Source organism: Erpetoichthys calabaricus, chromosome 13 (genome assembly GCF_900747795.2).
Source record: "Erpetoichthys calabaricus chromosome 13, fErpCal1.3, whole genome shotgun sequence".
Taxonomy (NCBI): domain Eukaryota; kingdom Metazoa; phylum Chordata; class Cladistia; order Polypteriformes; family Polypteridae; genus Erpetoichthys; species Erpetoichthys calabaricus.
The window spans coordinates 103,737,005-103,754,609 of NC_041406.2; the positions used below are offsets into that span (position 1 = coordinate 103,737,005).

General features: G+C 38.2%; 1 protein-coding gene across 3 annotated transcripts in view; it reads right to left on the reverse strand.

Annotated features, from left to right (window-relative positions):
* invs (inversin) overlaps window positions 1-17,605 on the reverse strand; it is a 200,293-nt gene that overhangs the window by 119,248 nt on the left and 63,440 nt on the right. For 2 of the 3 annotated variants that reach the window (XM_028817397.2, XM_028817398.2), the window contains 2 exons: window positions 16,395-16,530; window positions 10,055-10,221 (listed from right to left, as the gene is read on the reverse strand). In XM_028817397.2, coding sequence (XP_028673230.1) covers window positions 10,055-10,221; window positions 16,395-16,521 — 294 coding nt within the window. In that variant the 5' untranslated portion in view covers window positions 16,522-16,530. The remainder of the gene's footprint in view (window positions 1-10,054; window positions 10,222-16,394; window positions 16,531-17,605) is intronic. The other variant, XM_028817399.2, reaches the window with a different exon arrangement.

The window sequence follows — 17,605 nt, forward strand, 5'->3', positions numbered from 1 at the left end:
GAAGTACCTCTAAATAGAGGGCAATAAACAGTTATCACACTATGTCTAGCCTTTTTTGTGAACATTCTATTTTAAGAGCAGAATGAGAAAATCATCATAGATGAAACATTTATTAATTTTTTTAATTAAATGCACAATAAATGTATGTGTGTTTAGAGTAAGAATAAGCAGTAATCATAGCTAACACTACCAATTAACAGTGTTAATCAACAAATAACAAACTGTAAACCCTTAAAGTAATAAATTCAACTTATTCCCAGAGTGAAAAACACATTATGCAAAAAAATGCCTAAAACAATAATCACTGTTCTGTGAATACTTAGACTTGGAAGCATGGAGTGTGGTCTTCCAGTGGTTAAGGCAGAACTGGCTCAGGTGAATCATTTAAACTACAAGAACTCCAGATGAAAAAGCAACTGATCTGTAAGATTTCTTCTCAACACTCTAGAACAATTTATAGCTTATCATATGAATGGTAGTAGTTACAATCTTACTACTGCAGATCAGACACCACTGTCAAAGGGATTTTAAGTTCCACAAGTTGAAATGCTATGCATGCTCTGGTCAAACAGCCCAACCTTCTTAAAGAATCAATATATACCAAATAAATGTATACTAAAATGTAATTAGAGATAAACACCGCTATAAGCATTCTTTACCAATACTCACCTCATCTTGGCTTTTAGAAAAGAGAAATGAATTTGCTCTGCAGAAGTGAACCAACACACACATGAATAAAGCAACACAGTGTGTTGGGTTATTAGCAGAAGGTCAGACCTCACTGCGGGTCATAACTTCATAAACCTTTTGTGTATGCCCTATGATAATCTTTAGCACTGCTAAGTTTTGGTTTTGTTACAGAATGATAAAGTTGCTCAGCAAAAGTAGAAAACTGAAAATCTGCAACACTAGATAAGTAATAAACGCAAGAGACTGCATCACAACCGAAATACCCTCATGAGAATATTTCTACAGATCTACATTTTTATATACACTCTAATTTTATGCTAATCCAAGGCATGTCTTATTTTCCTTTTGAAATATGCAATCAGCCACCTTGCATGCACAAAGCCATCACTGTGGCTACAGCGCCAAGCAGCAATTAAAATAACATGCTTAGTGCTTTAGCAATGGCGGAAGTCAGGGCTGGGAGTATGTAATGACTAGCAGGTCCAAAATCCAGAAAAGGCAAATCATGACAAAACAGAGCAAATACACAAGGCTTGAGCACAGCTTGAACCAAGTACTTCTTTGAATGCCCACCTTCCCTTCTTTCATGCAACTATTATATAATCAGTGTTTATCAACACCACCAAACAAAAGAGCCAATAACATACAGTAAAAGCCAGGAGTAAAGGACACAAACTATACCTAACAGTCATTCACATTTTGTGTGCTAAGTGAAAGACTAAATCCTTTGCAAATACAGTATTGAGAGTTTATGTCACATTTTGGAACACAATGTGTGTTACTGTCATGTAAGATGCTTCTACATTTTCTGAGCCGAACTGAAATGGATGAACTAGATCTTTTTCAAACCATAATACAGAATGAAATTGGGTATGCAGGATAGGTCATTGTAAATTGATTTTCTGACCGCACAGAAAGTGGTTGCGGAGAGAGAGAGAGAGAGAGCTCAGCTGACATCACCAGGAAGTAGCAGAGCCAGTGCACGCAAGCTCAAAAGTTCTCTCATGGCTGTAGCTGTAAAAGAACTGCACCTGAGGGCCATTGTAATCTAGAGGTCTTGGGTTCATGGCTAACCACCGGCAGTTACCACAGTGCAAAAAATGTTCAACTTGCGATGTATCGTGGTGTGATTCCACTGACAGGATTAGATGATGGGCTTATTGTAGCTCCTCACTGAGTCTTTTAACCTCTGCCATGAGTACTTGCACTTGTCCTCTGCCAAATAACCAGGTCATCTCTAATATTTCTATAGCGTCCTATTTCAAGTAACAGAACACAGACAATGGTAGCACACTATTAAGTATTAAGTACACAGTATTAAGGCTCATATATAAGGTTCAAAGTCAATCCATCATTGTGACAACTAAGGAACCATGTGTTCACATAGTAAATACAAAACTTTCAAATTTCCCATTTAAGAGCATTTTACAATATTATGTACATTAGAATATTAGAACAAATTTGATAAGAACAGGTCATTAAGCTCAACCAGTTTCTCCACCCTATTCACCCCGATTCTCCAAAATAATATCAAGTGGAAGGTCTCTAAAGTCCTACTGTCTACCACATGGCTTAGTAATTTATTCCAGGTGCCTATAGTTCTTTGTCCCTAGATTCCAAATCAAGTTACATAAAAATTGCATTGACTGATGCAATATTGTTAACAGTTGGTTTTGGAAGGTCTATAGTTAATAGAAGTTCATATTTTATAAAACATACAACTTTTAAATTAATTATCCAATGGATAGTTAAAATCTGTGCTGAAGTCTGTCTGCCTGCCTCCATGTGCAAGCAGCTGTTGTGCTGGCATTTTAAGTAACTCATATGGTAGGGAAAATATAAAACCTGATATACGCAACCTTTTTCCAGGTACATTTGAAAGAGTAAATTAACCAGTAATTTTGGTCAGCAAAACTACCATTTTACTGTAAATGTACATCTAAATGTATTTTAAAGAACAAAATACTGCCATAAAATATTCTGAAACAAATACCAAAAGTTCCAATAAATTTACTGCCTTAAAGGACTTCGGTTCTGTTTTACTTCCTAAAATGTTCACGTTTAAACCTGAAATGGCTCATGAAAAAAAGAACAGAAAAAAGGTACATGATCTTAGAATATACCCAGGGCTTGGAAGTGGTGGTATTCCACTAGTCTAAAGCTATATGATTTCTTGTTGGGCTAGTAATTCTTAGCAGAAATAGAAGTAATATTACTGAAGTGGGCTATTGATTTTTATCTTTTTTTGAAAGTTCTGTTATTAGTATAAGCATGAAATTCTCCTTAGGGGGATGATCAATTAAATAGATACCTTGATAAACACATGCCACACTAAAACGTGCAAAGCTTGTGCTTATTTCAACTTGTGCCGAGATGTGTGAAGTGACTCTCATAGTTTTACTCTGACAGGTTGGCTCGGAGTATTTTTCTTTAAATTAACAACTCAATGATTGCAATCTGCAGCTCTCTCTTTTCTTGTCATAAGCCCTTAACTGTTCTTCTATGCAGGTTTCCTTTTTAACTAGGCAGACATACAACTATGTCTTTAAAGGTGTCTGTGCTGTGGTGATGACACTGTAATCAGATTTTAGGAGTTTCTGAGAGACCCATTTTCATGTTCAGGACCTAGAAGGGAAGTTGTAATTAAGCAACTAGTGCCTAAGGGATGTTTTACATGAATTATTATTTACATTTACTCCCCCAATTCAGGCTTCCAGGCACACCATTCATTTAGACAGACAGGCAGAACTTTACATTTTCCCACTTCAGCTGAATAATTCATTGGCTAATAGCCATCAATAATAGTGTGCCACAGAATAACCATGAATAACAAAATGTAGGTTCAGCAAATAGATAAAGGATTAGGACTCAATCAAACGAAAAAAAGAAACTTTGCATCGCTTTTTTACATCGTTAATACAGTTCTGGAGTAAAAATTTTTTTAACAACAAGATGGTACTGTTATGATTTTCTGTCAAGTCATAAATGAAACACAAAATACACTGAAAGATAAAAAGGAACCAAAGAAAAAAAAAAGCCTATCATTCTGTATGTGTCTAAAGTGCAATTCTACAGACATGCAACTACAACTGAATGTCAGCCAAAGGACTGGATATGCCATTGCATACAAAAGTGAAAGTTCATCATCTATTAATTAATCCTGCCAGGCCACCAGTTTATCTCAAGACACAATGACATCAGTCCAATTTGGAATTGCAAGTCAACCTAATTAACAAATTTCCGAACCCATAAAACCCAGAGAAAAAGCCAAGCAGACATGTGAGGAACAGACAGATTCCATCGTGACTGGCTGTGATACAAATCAAAGTTGGTTATTTGTAATTTCCACATTTAGTTCATTCAGTAGTTGAAACACCTATGGATATGTTACATGTAGCAGGCTGACAAAAAAAAAATCTTACCTCCTAGAGCATAAGCATTACCCTTGAACTACAGTTTTGGTGCACAGCAAAAAGCAAAAAGGGTAAATGGAGGACGAACAGTTGAGTATAGGCAATACAATAATGACTGGATGAAATCAACCAGCTTTAATTTGATTCATAATAATATTTTCATGAACAGTTATCACCCTGACCTGAGCTCAATGTAAGAGACAAATGAACAAACAATAAGTGCTTTCTGACACACAGCACTTTAGTTTTTACAGGTTTAGATGAGGGTACCTGAAAAGTTTACATTTACAAAACTAATTGGATATGGGACAAAGTCTTTTGTCTCACTGAAACTGCATCCACAAATCAAACAGCGGGTAAGCAGACCAGACTCTTTTTGTTCTGATTATCAGGATCTGCAGCACGTTTAAAGAGCAACTGAACCATAGCTGCTTTGGTTCCAGGAATGCCGAAATTATTTCCATACAGTAACAGATGAAAAAGGCACATATGCAAAATCAAGAGCATGCACTCACCCTGCATGTCCCTAACGTGCAAGTTTTCAGACATGCAATTGCACTTGCCAGCCAACGGCTGGGACGTGTGGTTTTTAAGTCTACAAATGCAGACATATTACAAAAGGCACCATCTGCTCTGCCAAACTGGATTTGTCAGTTTCAAGTGAAATAAGACCATTAATAAAGTGTTACTAGGCTCCCAGTGAATCATCTGGTGGATAATCATCTTCAGTGTTTCTTCTGAACCATACTGTTTCTATAAATGGTCCAAAGACTATATGGTAGGCTTTAAAAATCAAAGCTAACTCACTCACTTTCATACTGACCACGGATTTAAACTTCACGTGTGTTATTAAGTAGATTCATGTCTCCAAAACACCAACATAGTATACATGAAGTCACCCAAGCTGGAGACTACTGGATCACACTATGCCACAACAACAAACGCATAAGCAAGCAAGTCCAAAAGAACCAAATGTGTTTGTTCATTTCCAATTATTATTGAAGAAACTCCTGGACAGATTGAAAATAAAAACAAGAAGAATGGCTGTTAATTCATCCATTTTCTAAGCCACTTAACCAGTTGTGGATGGCATGAACCTTGTGTGAGCCTGCTGAAGGGTACACTTACTGTATGTACACAACATTAATTTCTCATGCAGGGCATTTTTAGAAATGCAAATTAATCTGACACACACCGTTTTATGACAGGAAGTAAAAGGCAAGAATCACATGTAATTCTTTTTCTTCTTTCGGCTGCTCCCGTTAGGGGTTGCCACAGCAGATCATCTTTATTATTGTCCGCATATTGCTTTGGCAAAATTTTACACTGGATGCCCTTCCTGACGTAACCCTCTCCATTTATCCAGGCTTGGGACAGGCACAAAGAAACACACTGGTTTGTGCATCCCCTGTGGCTGGGTTCACATGTAAGTCAAAAAGTATTACTACAAAAAAAAGTGGATAGATAAATATAGTGTCAACAAAATGTATCCAACAAAAAGGCATCAAAAATACTGAAGCAATTCCCGTCTACTGCACCAAGCTAAATAGTAAACGAGTAACATTACTAATGAAGCAGTTTGGCTTACCCTCTTAGCCAACTGAAAACCCTGAAAAACTAAACACTGAAAAATTTCTTGCTCACCTCACATTTTTCTGCCTATACAGTGCATCCGGAAAGTATTCACAGCGCATCACTTTTTCCACATTTTGTTATGTTACAGCCTTATTCCAAAATGGATTAAATTAATTTTTTTCTTCAGAATTCTACATACAACACCCCATAATGACAACGTGAAAAAAGTTTACTTGAGGTTTTTGCAAATTTATTAAAAATAAAAAAACTGAGAAATCACATGTACATAAGTATTCACAGCCTTTGCTCAATACTTTGTCGATGCACCTTTGGCAGGAATTACAGCCTCAAGTCTTTTTGAATATGATGCCACAAGCTTGGCACACCTATACTTGGCCAGTTTCGCCCATTCCTCTTTGCAGCACCTCTCAAGCTCCATCAGGCTGGATTGGAAGCGTCGGTACACAGCCATTTTAAAATCTCTCCAGAGATGTTCAATCGGATTCAAGTCTGTGCTCTGGCTGGGCCACTCAAGGACATTCACAGAGTTGTCCTGAAGCCACTACTTTGATATCTTGGCTGTGTGCTTAGGGTTGTTGTCCTGCTGAAAGATGAACCGTCTCCCCAGTCTGAGGTCAAGAGCGCTCTGGAGCAGGTTTTCATCCAGGATGTCTCTGTACATTGCTGCAGTTATCTTTCCCTTTATCCTGACTAGTCTCCCAGTCCCTGCCACTGAAAAACATCCCCACAGTATTATGCTGCCACCACCATGCTTCACTGTAGGGATGGTATTGGCCTGGTGATGAGCGGTGCCTGGTTTCCTCCAAATGTGACGCCTGGCATTCACACCAAAGAGTTCAATCTTTGTCTCATCAGACCAGAGAATTTTCTTTCTCATGGTCTGAGAGTCCTTCAGGTGCCTTTTGGCAAACTCCAGGTGGGCTGTCATGTGCCTTTTACTAAGGAGTGGCTTCCGTCTGCCCACTGTACCATACAGGCCTGATTGGTGGATTGCTGCAGAGATGGTTGTCCTTCTGGAAGGTTCTCCTCTCTCCACAGAGGACCTCTGGAGCTCTGACAGAGTGACCATCGGGTTCTTGGTCACCTCCCTGACTAAGGCCCTTCTCCCCTGATCGCTCAGTTTAGATGGTCGGCCAGCTCTAGGAAGAGTCCTGGTGGTTTCGAACTTCTTCCACTTACGGATGATGGAGGCCACTGTGCTCATTGGGACCTTCAAAGCAGCAGAATTTTTTCTGTAACCTTCCCCAGATTTGTGCCTCGAGACAATCCTGTCTCAGAGATCTACAGGCAATTCCTTTGACTTCATGCATGGTTTGTGCTCTGACATGAACTGTCAACTGTGGGACCTTCTATAGACTGAATTTACCACAGGTGGACTCCAATTAAGCTGCAGAAACATCAAGGATGATCAGGGGAAACAGGATGCACCTGAGCTCAATTTTGAGCTTCATGGCAAAGGCTGTGAATACTTATGTACATGTGCTTTCTCAATTTTTTTATTTTTTAATAAATTTGCAAAAACCTCAAATAAACTTTTTTCACTTTGCATTATGGGGTATTGTGTGTAGAATTCTGAGGAAAAAAGTGAATTTAATCCATTTTGGAATAAGGCTGTAACATAACAAAATGTGGAAAAAGTGATGTGCTGTGAATACTTTCCGGATGCACTGTACATTTATTTATATTAAAGAAAGGCCTTTTTATCAGCTTGCCAGTGAGCCTTTTCCCCAATTTATTTCCTAACAGGTTAAGACAATTCTTTTAATTTGTGGTACAAAATCACTTCCAGTGGCAGGGATGTTATAAAATGCTATTGGGCTGATAGTGTGCAGTGCTGCATTTAAAGACTATACCTTGAACCCTTCCTCCACTTCATTTTCGGATGCCTGCCCTCTTTTTAATACACCAGACCATCCACCACACCTTTACCTAGTAGGTACTGCCTGCTGTTCAACAGAACTCTAAGATAATATCACTGCCCTGCTTGCAGTTTGTTCACTTTCTTCTCCTGTCACTTCTCGTCCATTATACACTCTGCACACATACAGAGCTTAATATTTCTTTAGAACCATTTGCTACAATACTGTTGTGAAAACTGGTCTCCATCCACACAGGTGTGTATTTCCTTAATGGGGCTTCCATTTGGTTCCTCCACACTACCCACTGTTAATGTTTGCCTATCCCTGACCATCCCTTACTCTATGCACCATCCATTCTGTAAGCACACTGCAGGATAATAAAGTTAAGGGCAAAGATGACTGAAAACAAGTACCTACAGTCATGGTAGTGAAATTTAGGCAACACTATCTCTTTTAAAGTAAATGAGAAAAGCAGTATGTCAACTTATAATGCTTTTGTACTAGCACAATGCTTACCTTTATACTGTTGCAACAGTGATTTCACACATCTTGATGTCTGGTTGTCATGTGGTAGCAACAGACATAGCATTCATATCCCTCCAAAAATGGCAGTGACCACAAAATATACAAATTGCCAGAATGCCAAGACATTAAACAATTTTCATTCACTCAAAATCATGAAATGAATTACAGAAATTAATTCCTTCTCAAAAACCCCAATAAGAAAAAAAAAGCATGAAAATACAGTATGTGGAATGAACCCACAGAAGAATATACCCATTTATAAACAATGTGTTGCTCAAATGTCTCCTTGCATTACCTTAAGAATAATAACTCCAAGACTAAAAGAATAAGAAAAGTCACAAAAAAATAAACCATTCTGATGCATGAAATGATTAACCATAGTAATCAGCCTTAATAAACAGTAATTAATCAAGTTAAATTTTCTTATTAAAAGGATTTGTTTTGATGACTTATTTAGGAAAGGTTATATTGGCAGTACAGTTGTTTAAAGAATGCAAAAACTGTTGTCAAAATAACAGCTGCTAAAAGTACCAATGCTATTAAGCCAAGAAGTGAAAAGATTTATTTAAAATAAAAAAAAATTGAAAAAAAAAAAAAAAAAAAATCGGGTGCATTTTGTTTTTGGCTCATGTCACTTTAAGGGCTCCATACAAAAACATATACCTTCCATAATGTTAAAAACAATGTGGTTTAAAGGTGGTTGGGAATATATGATGGTCTTGAAAGAGTACAGTTGACAGTAACAGCTTAGAATTAATTAATTAGTCTCCTGCATCTTTACCACATTTTTACTGATTGTTGAACCAAGAAATTTTACTGGCTTAACAGGAATTAATGACCACTGGTGTATAGAGCAAAGATGATATTTTTTCCATTTCCTTCTATTGTCTAATAATATATACAATAATGTATATAACATTACAGTATATATAATAAGTTACAATCTAGTACATGAAAATTACGATCATGAGTTAGAATCAGCTCTTTGACTTATTTAGGATGGATGATCACTGTGGAATCAAAACTGAAATGCGGCAAATGTTTAAACTGCTAGTCCTAAGAACTGATGTCAAGCTGAACAGTTGAGCTTTGGCAGGTACTTATAGTGCTAATGACAAATTAATCACATTTCCTTGCGATAGTACTGACAAAATATTAAAATATACTAGTATGAATGATACAAAATGATAAAATATGTAAAGTAGGTTTCATTTTCATTCACAATTAACCTGTTGAATGTGGTGCTCAAAACTCTAGTCATTAAACTTGTACTGAACCAGATTAACCACAGGAGGTCATAGTTTGCCTTAAAATCAGGAGTTTTTTTAAGAATAGAATTATTATTTTTTTACTATTTATTAAATTTGCCAACATTAGAATCACCAAAATAATACATTTGAATGAGGCTAAAATTATTGGAGTTACCTGGCATTAAATGCATTATAAGATGTCTTCCACTAGTATTGTCACATTAGGTCTTTCCTGGGGATCTATTAACCGTAGTGTTCTTGAAGTCCTGTTGCTTCTCTATTGGAGCTAGATCACATATTCCAGTACTTAATTATTTTATAAATGACTCCACAGATGCTGACTTGGTTGTGTTGCCAATTCACATTTAACTCTCAATTGACATTTGCTCATTGTTGCATTATGATCTACAAACAGAATCTGTCCAGTGTCTCATGATGTCCTTGTCATTACCCTTGTTTTTCAATTACTTTGTAATTTAGGCTACAGTATCTGTTGCCTTTTGTACAGTAATATCTACCGCACCTTTGGTGCCTACTCTGAAAGGTGCATTATAAGATAAAGACTAAATGACTAAATAATAATTCACTGTAAACACTCTTGATAACAACACATAAGCTTAATTATGATAACTTGTCTTTCTCTCTATTGACAAAAAATTATAATAGTACTGCAGACAATCTGGGAGTCCTTATAGTTGAACCCTTACGCAAGAGCACTCACTTTCTGCGCTGCTAGGTGCAGAGCGGTCCTGCTGCTATGGTCGGCCTTGTTAACGTCAGCTCCAGCCTTCAGGAGAGTCTCAGCACAGTCCAGCCTATCTGCAAGCACACAATACATGAGTGGCGTCCGGCCAAAATGGTCCATAGCATCCCGTAGTGCTGGATTACCTGTTAGGGTAAAATAACAATAAACAACTGAATACAAAATATTAGAAAAATTCCAGCAAAGGTTTTAAGTATTAGCTCTATATATGCACCTGAAATTTTACGTTTATTTTCCATAACCATTTCCATATTTGCAATTGCTATGGCTGTTTCCTGTCAAGTGACAAGTTAGTAGCAGGAGATATTGTGACATCATGTTCCTCCAATTTAATATGGCAACTCGAAGTACATTATCTATATATATAATTCACTAAGCAGCCGACAAGGCACGCAAGACAACCATGGGATACGCATGATATAGCCACGCCCGCCAACTCACAGAGCCCCGCCTACCAACTCTAAGACCATGGGATACGACGACAACTCACAGAGCCACGCCAACCAACTCTAAGACCATGGGACGAGAATGCCTGCTGACCCGCCCGGCTGCCTGACTGTTACCAGCATTCACCACAATGTACTGGAGTGTAAAAGTATCACAGCTGCTAAGCTTTCAGCCACATGAGATTGAGCAATAACAGGTCTGTGATGCCCTTAGATGTCCGGGGCTGCATGCGCGCTACACTGAATGGATCAACGTGTGTCTACCCAGTGCCGAGAGGTGTGGGTAAGCCGTTGAACCCCATTCGTGATGGGGACCGTGGCTTGCAATTGTTCCCCACGAACAAGGAATTCCCAGTAAGTGCGGGTCATAAGCTCGCACTGATTAAGTTCCTGCCCTTTGTACACACCGCCCGTCGCTACTACCGATTGGATGGTTTAGTGAGGTCCTCGGATCGGCCCTGCCGTGGTCGCTCGCAGCCTCTGGCAGAGCGCCGAGAAGACGATTGAACTTGACTATCTAGAGGAAGTAAAAGTCGTAATTCCATAGGTGAACCTGCGGAGGGATCATTACCGGTTGTGCCGACCCGTCATTGGACGGTTAGGACCCGAAACCTCTCGGGCCTGCTTCCCCGCCCTCTCTCTGGAGAGGTGGAGGGGGCGGAAAGGACGTCCTCCCTGGGCGTCCTTCCCCTCTCCCCCCGTTCCGCCCTCCACGCCCGACCGCCGTCCAGCCCTGTCCCTCACCCTGGGAGGTGGGGGTGTGGCGGTGGTCCTCCAATTTTCAGTCACGGACAATTGTATGTTGCTCTCTCCAGAGTTCCATCTTTTCATTCACTTACAGTTGTATCCTCAAACCCACCCCATTTGGACAACTGTGTCTTTCAGGAAGTGTTCACCCATCAATACATAATTATGCTGCATATGCTACGCCGTGGGTTGGCTAGTATCAGATAAATGGATTCTTTCACAAAACAATCTATTTTGTAGTTTAGTTAAGGGAAAACAAAACAAGGTTGCAAAAGTACCTTTTTGCTATCTTTCTTTTGACTCTGGATTTCATTTCTGCATATTGGATTATGATGATCACTATTGCTGACCCCAACCCAACCACACCCCACCTTCTTTGATATTCAGACACGTTTGGCTGTCCCTGACTCTGTCTCCATCTCTGCCCTGTCCTACCTTCTGGCTCTTTTCTTTAGGTTAGAAGAAATTAATACTAAAAAACTCTTCCAATAAGACAATAGGGCAGGATCTCACTGCCTGTATGACTGACTATGTGCTATTAGGTCTGTTGATTATCAGTTTTGACCACAGTTTGTAGAATGTCTTCATTTCCTGGATGCAGCCTCTTTTTATTTCGATCTCAGTGAAATCAGTACACTTATTTTTTGATCAGCAAATGCTTAGAAAGACCTACGATCAATTAATCAGCTATTGTATAAAACATCTTTCACACAACGTACCATCACGTAGTGCTTTATAAGGCATGCAACATGAGGAGTATCTTGCCTTGCTAGACCTCTTCCAAATTACATACAAATGTTATTCACTCTTCACGCTGATTTAGAAAATGTAGATGAACAACAGTGGTGTTTTTGGCATGAAGATTCTAGTGGGTCTTAGTGTTTGTAAACTTTTAGAAGGGGCAGGGCCATCCTGAGAAGTCAGAAATCAAAGGAATCATGAAGAGGGTGTGTGGCGAGTGTGCAGGTGTTCGAGAATATTATGCTAGTGACCAAAAAAAAAAAAAGTAGTTTGAAAACCTGAAACGTGTGTCATCTTTTCCATTCTGACTGCCTAATCTTTCCCAATGATATGATGCTTTATGAAGCTAAGCTGGAGATTCAAGTTAACTTAATAAACAAAATAAAGAGATCTTTTTCTGAAGACTGAGAAATAAACTTGAAAAACAAATGATGAACTTTTCAAGTAGAAAAACTATTTTTTAACCTTGTCTGAAGAGTTTTGCAAAAGCTGTTTATCAAGAAAATCCTACTTAATAACTAGAGCCATAACACTAAGAAAAAACCAAATTAAGACAAAGGAGCAAAACTAAAATATTAATTATTAAACTTTACACATACAATTGTTCTATGGTTGAATTTCTATCTCAAGCAAGTAGCTGATGCTGCTGCATCATAATTTGTCAGCTTGTATGAGCAGGGCGGTCTCTGCAAACTTAGCAAGATCCCACAGCAAACCATTGCCTGCTTAACACTAGAATTACCAGAGCCTACGAAAAAACTCATAGATCTGTCCCACCTTAAATCGCTTCGCACCTCTCCATCAGCATCGTTTGTCCTGTAAATGTGTCGATAAGCAGCAAGCAGCCTGCTATCACATCCCCCACCGCTGCACAGTTTACTCGGCTGAAGTCTGTTTACCTGCATGTCAGTTGCTTGGAGTTGTATAGAGGGAGAAGTCAAGCAAAATGACACCTTTTATAAATACTATATCGTTATTTGGAACACATGCATTTCATGTGTGTTCCGTGCCTACAACAATCTATGTACAGTAAACACATCGTTAAAACAAAAAAGTCAAGTGTGACCATGGGAATTTGTTTAATATTAGTTGATTTTATGCTACAGTTACTAACGGTACGATTTTGTCTGGTTTAGTTTTATTTTAGTAACAACCACAGACAGAGCAAGTCTTGCTATTAAGAGAAAGCTGAATTGCAAAGAACAACAACCCAACTGTAGCTGGCTATGGGGTGGGAACAGCTCAACTTTTTAAGAAAGTGGACAACAGTTTTCAAAAGCATTGCATTAATTTAATATATTTTTATATTCAAATTGATATGCCTTTGGATTACAATTGCTACTTAGGAAAGTCTTAGACATGCATACAGCTTTCTCGTGTTCATTCTATGCAAGACATTCAAAGTACATCTTGGAGCCTGCAAAATCAAACCCACCAGCTACACTACTGAAGGAACAGTTTTATGTACAGTTTGTTCCTGTTTTTTTCATTTTTTGTCACATAACCAAACTAGGCAAGCCTATGGAAGGATCCAGGCTTGGATTAGCTTATAGGTTTGGGGAAGGCAAGTGCAGATACTGTTACCCCTGACCCAAAATGGGCAGTGTGCGGTATAATCAGTTGTGTGACTGTTCAGGTAGGCAGTGCGTGAGGCAGATGAGATTGCATGGAGCTGCACAGAAGAAGTCATGGAAGATCAAGTGACATTTGGTAGGCTAGGATGCAGAATAACTATTTTAGAGAAATACTCCTTGGCTTTTCAACCAAAATGACCCCAAAATTTTTTTTCTGTGACTTTCATGTTTTGCAATGGTAAAATAATTTACAAAACAAATGTTTGGGTCAACTTTGTGAGACTGCATGAGAAATAAAAAATTACTGCTGTTTTGCTTATCATTTTATACAACCGGTCAAAAGTTTTAGAACACTCAGGGTTTCCAGTTTTTCGTCAAATGTAATCAATTCAAAAGCAAAGAATGACCTAAAATTGTGAAAAAGGTAAGCAGTAAACTGCCACAGGTTTAAATTTAAATGTTTAGGTTAGCAAAAACGGAAAAAAATGAAATATCAGAATATTACAGGTTTTCTTCAGGGAATAACTAATAGGTTACAACCTACAGATGTTCTGTAGCAAATTCAAGTAAATTAAGCCTTGCAAGTTGAAGCAAACAATTTGCACAGGTTTCCCAACTTCTGTTGATTAGTTAAAAACCCTCAGCCTGTCTTAAAGCTGAATTGGAGCAGACTGTGTTACTAAAAGAGCACCACTTGGACAATATTCAAGTGGTTATGGCAAGAAAAAGGCAATTACAAATGAAATGAGACAGAGCATTATTACCTTAGAGGCGTAGGCCTTTCATTTAGAGAAATTGCAAAAAAAAAAAACAAAATACAAGTGTCAGTGAGTATGTTGTCCTACAGAATACAAAGGCAATTAGAAACTGGAAGAAACTCTGATAGGAAGACATCTGGCAGACCCAAAGTCACAAGCCAATCAGAAGACAAGTTTCTGAGGGCCATCAGCTTGCAAGATAGGCGCCTCATGGCACAAAGGTTTCAAGCACAGCTCAACAGTGGTCAAAAACAGCATGTCTCCATTTCTGCTGTGTTGATGAGACATTGTGCTGCTGTTTTGACAGGACAAGTGGCAGTAAGAAAGCCATTCATTAAAGGACAAAATTGGGCCTCGAAATACCAGCTATGGAATACTGCAGACCTCTGGCAGTTTACTGCTCATCAGTTTTACCATTTTATGTCATTTCAACTGATTGAAATTGAAGAAAAACTGTAACTGAGGTTTTGTAAAACTTTTGACCAATAGTGATATCTTTAAATTAACAATCAGAAACAACTGTATTAAACACCAGGTGTAATACTTCAGCATATATCTATATACTAGACAAAGAGCCCGTTTCGACAACGTAAGATGAAAAGGGCACGAGTTTGTGTCAGCAGTGTATGAAGAACAAATGATAAGTAACGAAGAAGTTGTTTTGTAATGATTGTAATCCGCTTTACTAATTACTGTACAGGCTTGTACTGTTAGTTGATGAATTTTCCAGGCCTATAGTATAATATTGAATGATGAATGTTCCAGTACAATATGGAATAGTAATAAGTATAAGCACCACAAACCTGATATAGGTGTATTGAATGAATGCGTAATTGAATCAGAATGTGTAATTAGGCCTCGAGCTGTAGTCGAAATCGCCTTTCAGGCCTCTAGAGCTTTAATCGAAGTCGCCTTTCTCTTTGAATTTTTGCAGCCGTAAATCCGCCGCCTGCCGCAATGTTGGGGTTGGATGTCGGTCGAAGTCACCTTTCTCTTTGAATTTTAGCAGCCATAAATCTGCCGCCTGCCGCAATGTCGGTCTCGTAAGGTTTTTCGGGCAGCTGCGCAGAAGGCGACTGCACATTCGGCTTCGTATGGACGTGAGTGAGTGAGGAGGCTGGTGAATTATGTATTAAGATATCTATCTCTCTCTCTATATATTTTATATATATATATATTATATATATATATATATATATACACACTGAAGTATTACTCCTGGTGTTTAATACAGTTGTTTCTGATTGTTAATTTAAAGATATCACTATTGGTCTATATTATATATATATATGTATATATATATATATATATATATATATGTACATATATATATATATATTATATATACACACACACACACATACATACACACACACAGAAGGGGGGCATTGCCCACCCCCTCCCTCCTACCCCGGGGTACACCACGCACCAGCCACTTCGCATCTCTGCCGCTCACGTTGTGAAGGGGGTGGCTGAACGCACGCTTTAGAGATGCGGACGGATCACCTGCTGTCTTTCGGCTCCTCCTGCCGTGCTGCATGTTCTGCTTTTCTCGCTGCTTGTCAATCATTTCAAAGCCTGTACAGCAACTGTCCTGGCTTCGCTCACTTTTAAGAGCTTGGAGCACATGAAGTGTGTCTGCCAAAAGCATTCCAACAACTGCTTAGTTAGATGTCCGTGAACTTGTTCTAAATTGTTTTTAAGTAGGGCGTGACATGCAAAAGTCACTGTCTCACAGGTCTTGCTTCCTAAGGTTGTAATGTCTAGTCACGTGTGACGTCAAAGTGTTTCTCCGAGATGATCACGTCTCAACCCAAGATTTTTTATATAACTGACAGACAGATAGATAGATAGACAGATAGATACATACATAAAAAAGTATGTATATATGTTTGACAATCATGCACACATAGCACACTCAAAAGACTCTAAATGGGAATAAGCATGCTTAAAAATTGATAAACATTTTAAACCAATACAGCTGATTCAAAGCCAGACTACTTACTTCAGTACATATTCTAGGTTAACTCACCAGCAATAAGTTTGTGGAGAGATGCTTTATCTCCATTGATGGCAGCTGCATGGACAGGAGAAGCCAGAGTGGAGCTGCTAGACGGGGATACTTCAGAAGCTGACATGCACCTCTCAGGAGCAGGCATCACAGTGGCCTATATACAAAAAAATATAAATAAATAAACAAACACACACTTGTGAGCAAGGTTTCAACAACATTCTGTTACTAAAAAACTAGCATGGTTTGTACACAATGGTCTTTGAAATGACCTTAAATTTAACCTTAATGACAAAACGTAAAGGCTACCTATGACCTCAAATTAAACAATATCAAACTAACTGTAAAGCAACAATTTGCTTATTTGGATTCATTGTTGTGATCATTTGAATTGTCTAACTGAAATTCACTAAAATGTGTCCTGCCATTGAAGTCATTGTTCTGTTTCCACTGTTACTGTTAAATTATTAATAATTATTAGTAATGTCATTTGGTCATCTCATGATCTAACATTTCTGCAAACATTCCTGTAGGTGACTGGACAGTAAAAATGTAGTGCTGTGATCTCAAAAGCAATAAAAACTTATACTAATATTCAAGGTTAAGGCAGCCTTAGCAAGATATGTTAATTGCTGGAATCTGTAAAAGTAAAAAAAAAATAAAATAAAAAAGGGAACTAAATTAGACAAGAGTTTTCATTACAGGCTCAGATCAGCTGCTGATTGTTAGAATCCTGCAACAAAAGCCTGTAGCTTCTGCAGACTTCAAGGACCAGGCTTGCTCACCATGGTTTTAATTTCTAAAACAGCATACAAGGATCAGTACACATCTCTCTAATTCAATAAGAGGTTCAATCAATTAGCATAAAAAAAAATAAAAAATCAACTTGGACTATCCAAATTATTACCCATTCTAAAGAGTCATAAGAACCGAGAATGAATTTACAAAGTCTGTCATTTTCTACAGAAATTTGTCTGTCACAAAGGTTGGTCAGTTATAGTACATGCAAATACAAAAACATGTACTAAATAACCATATACTAAAAGTATGCAATTCTTTTGCGTCAGCCACGAGTGAAAACACAAGTCTCTGGCTAGCTGCTAGAGAGTGCACAGTGGAATATTGTATATATTAGACAATACTAGAATTCCTGAAGCCTACGAAAAAACTTGTAATCCCAGTCCTCCACCTTAAATCCCATCGTACCTCCACCATCAGTGTCTTTTGATTTG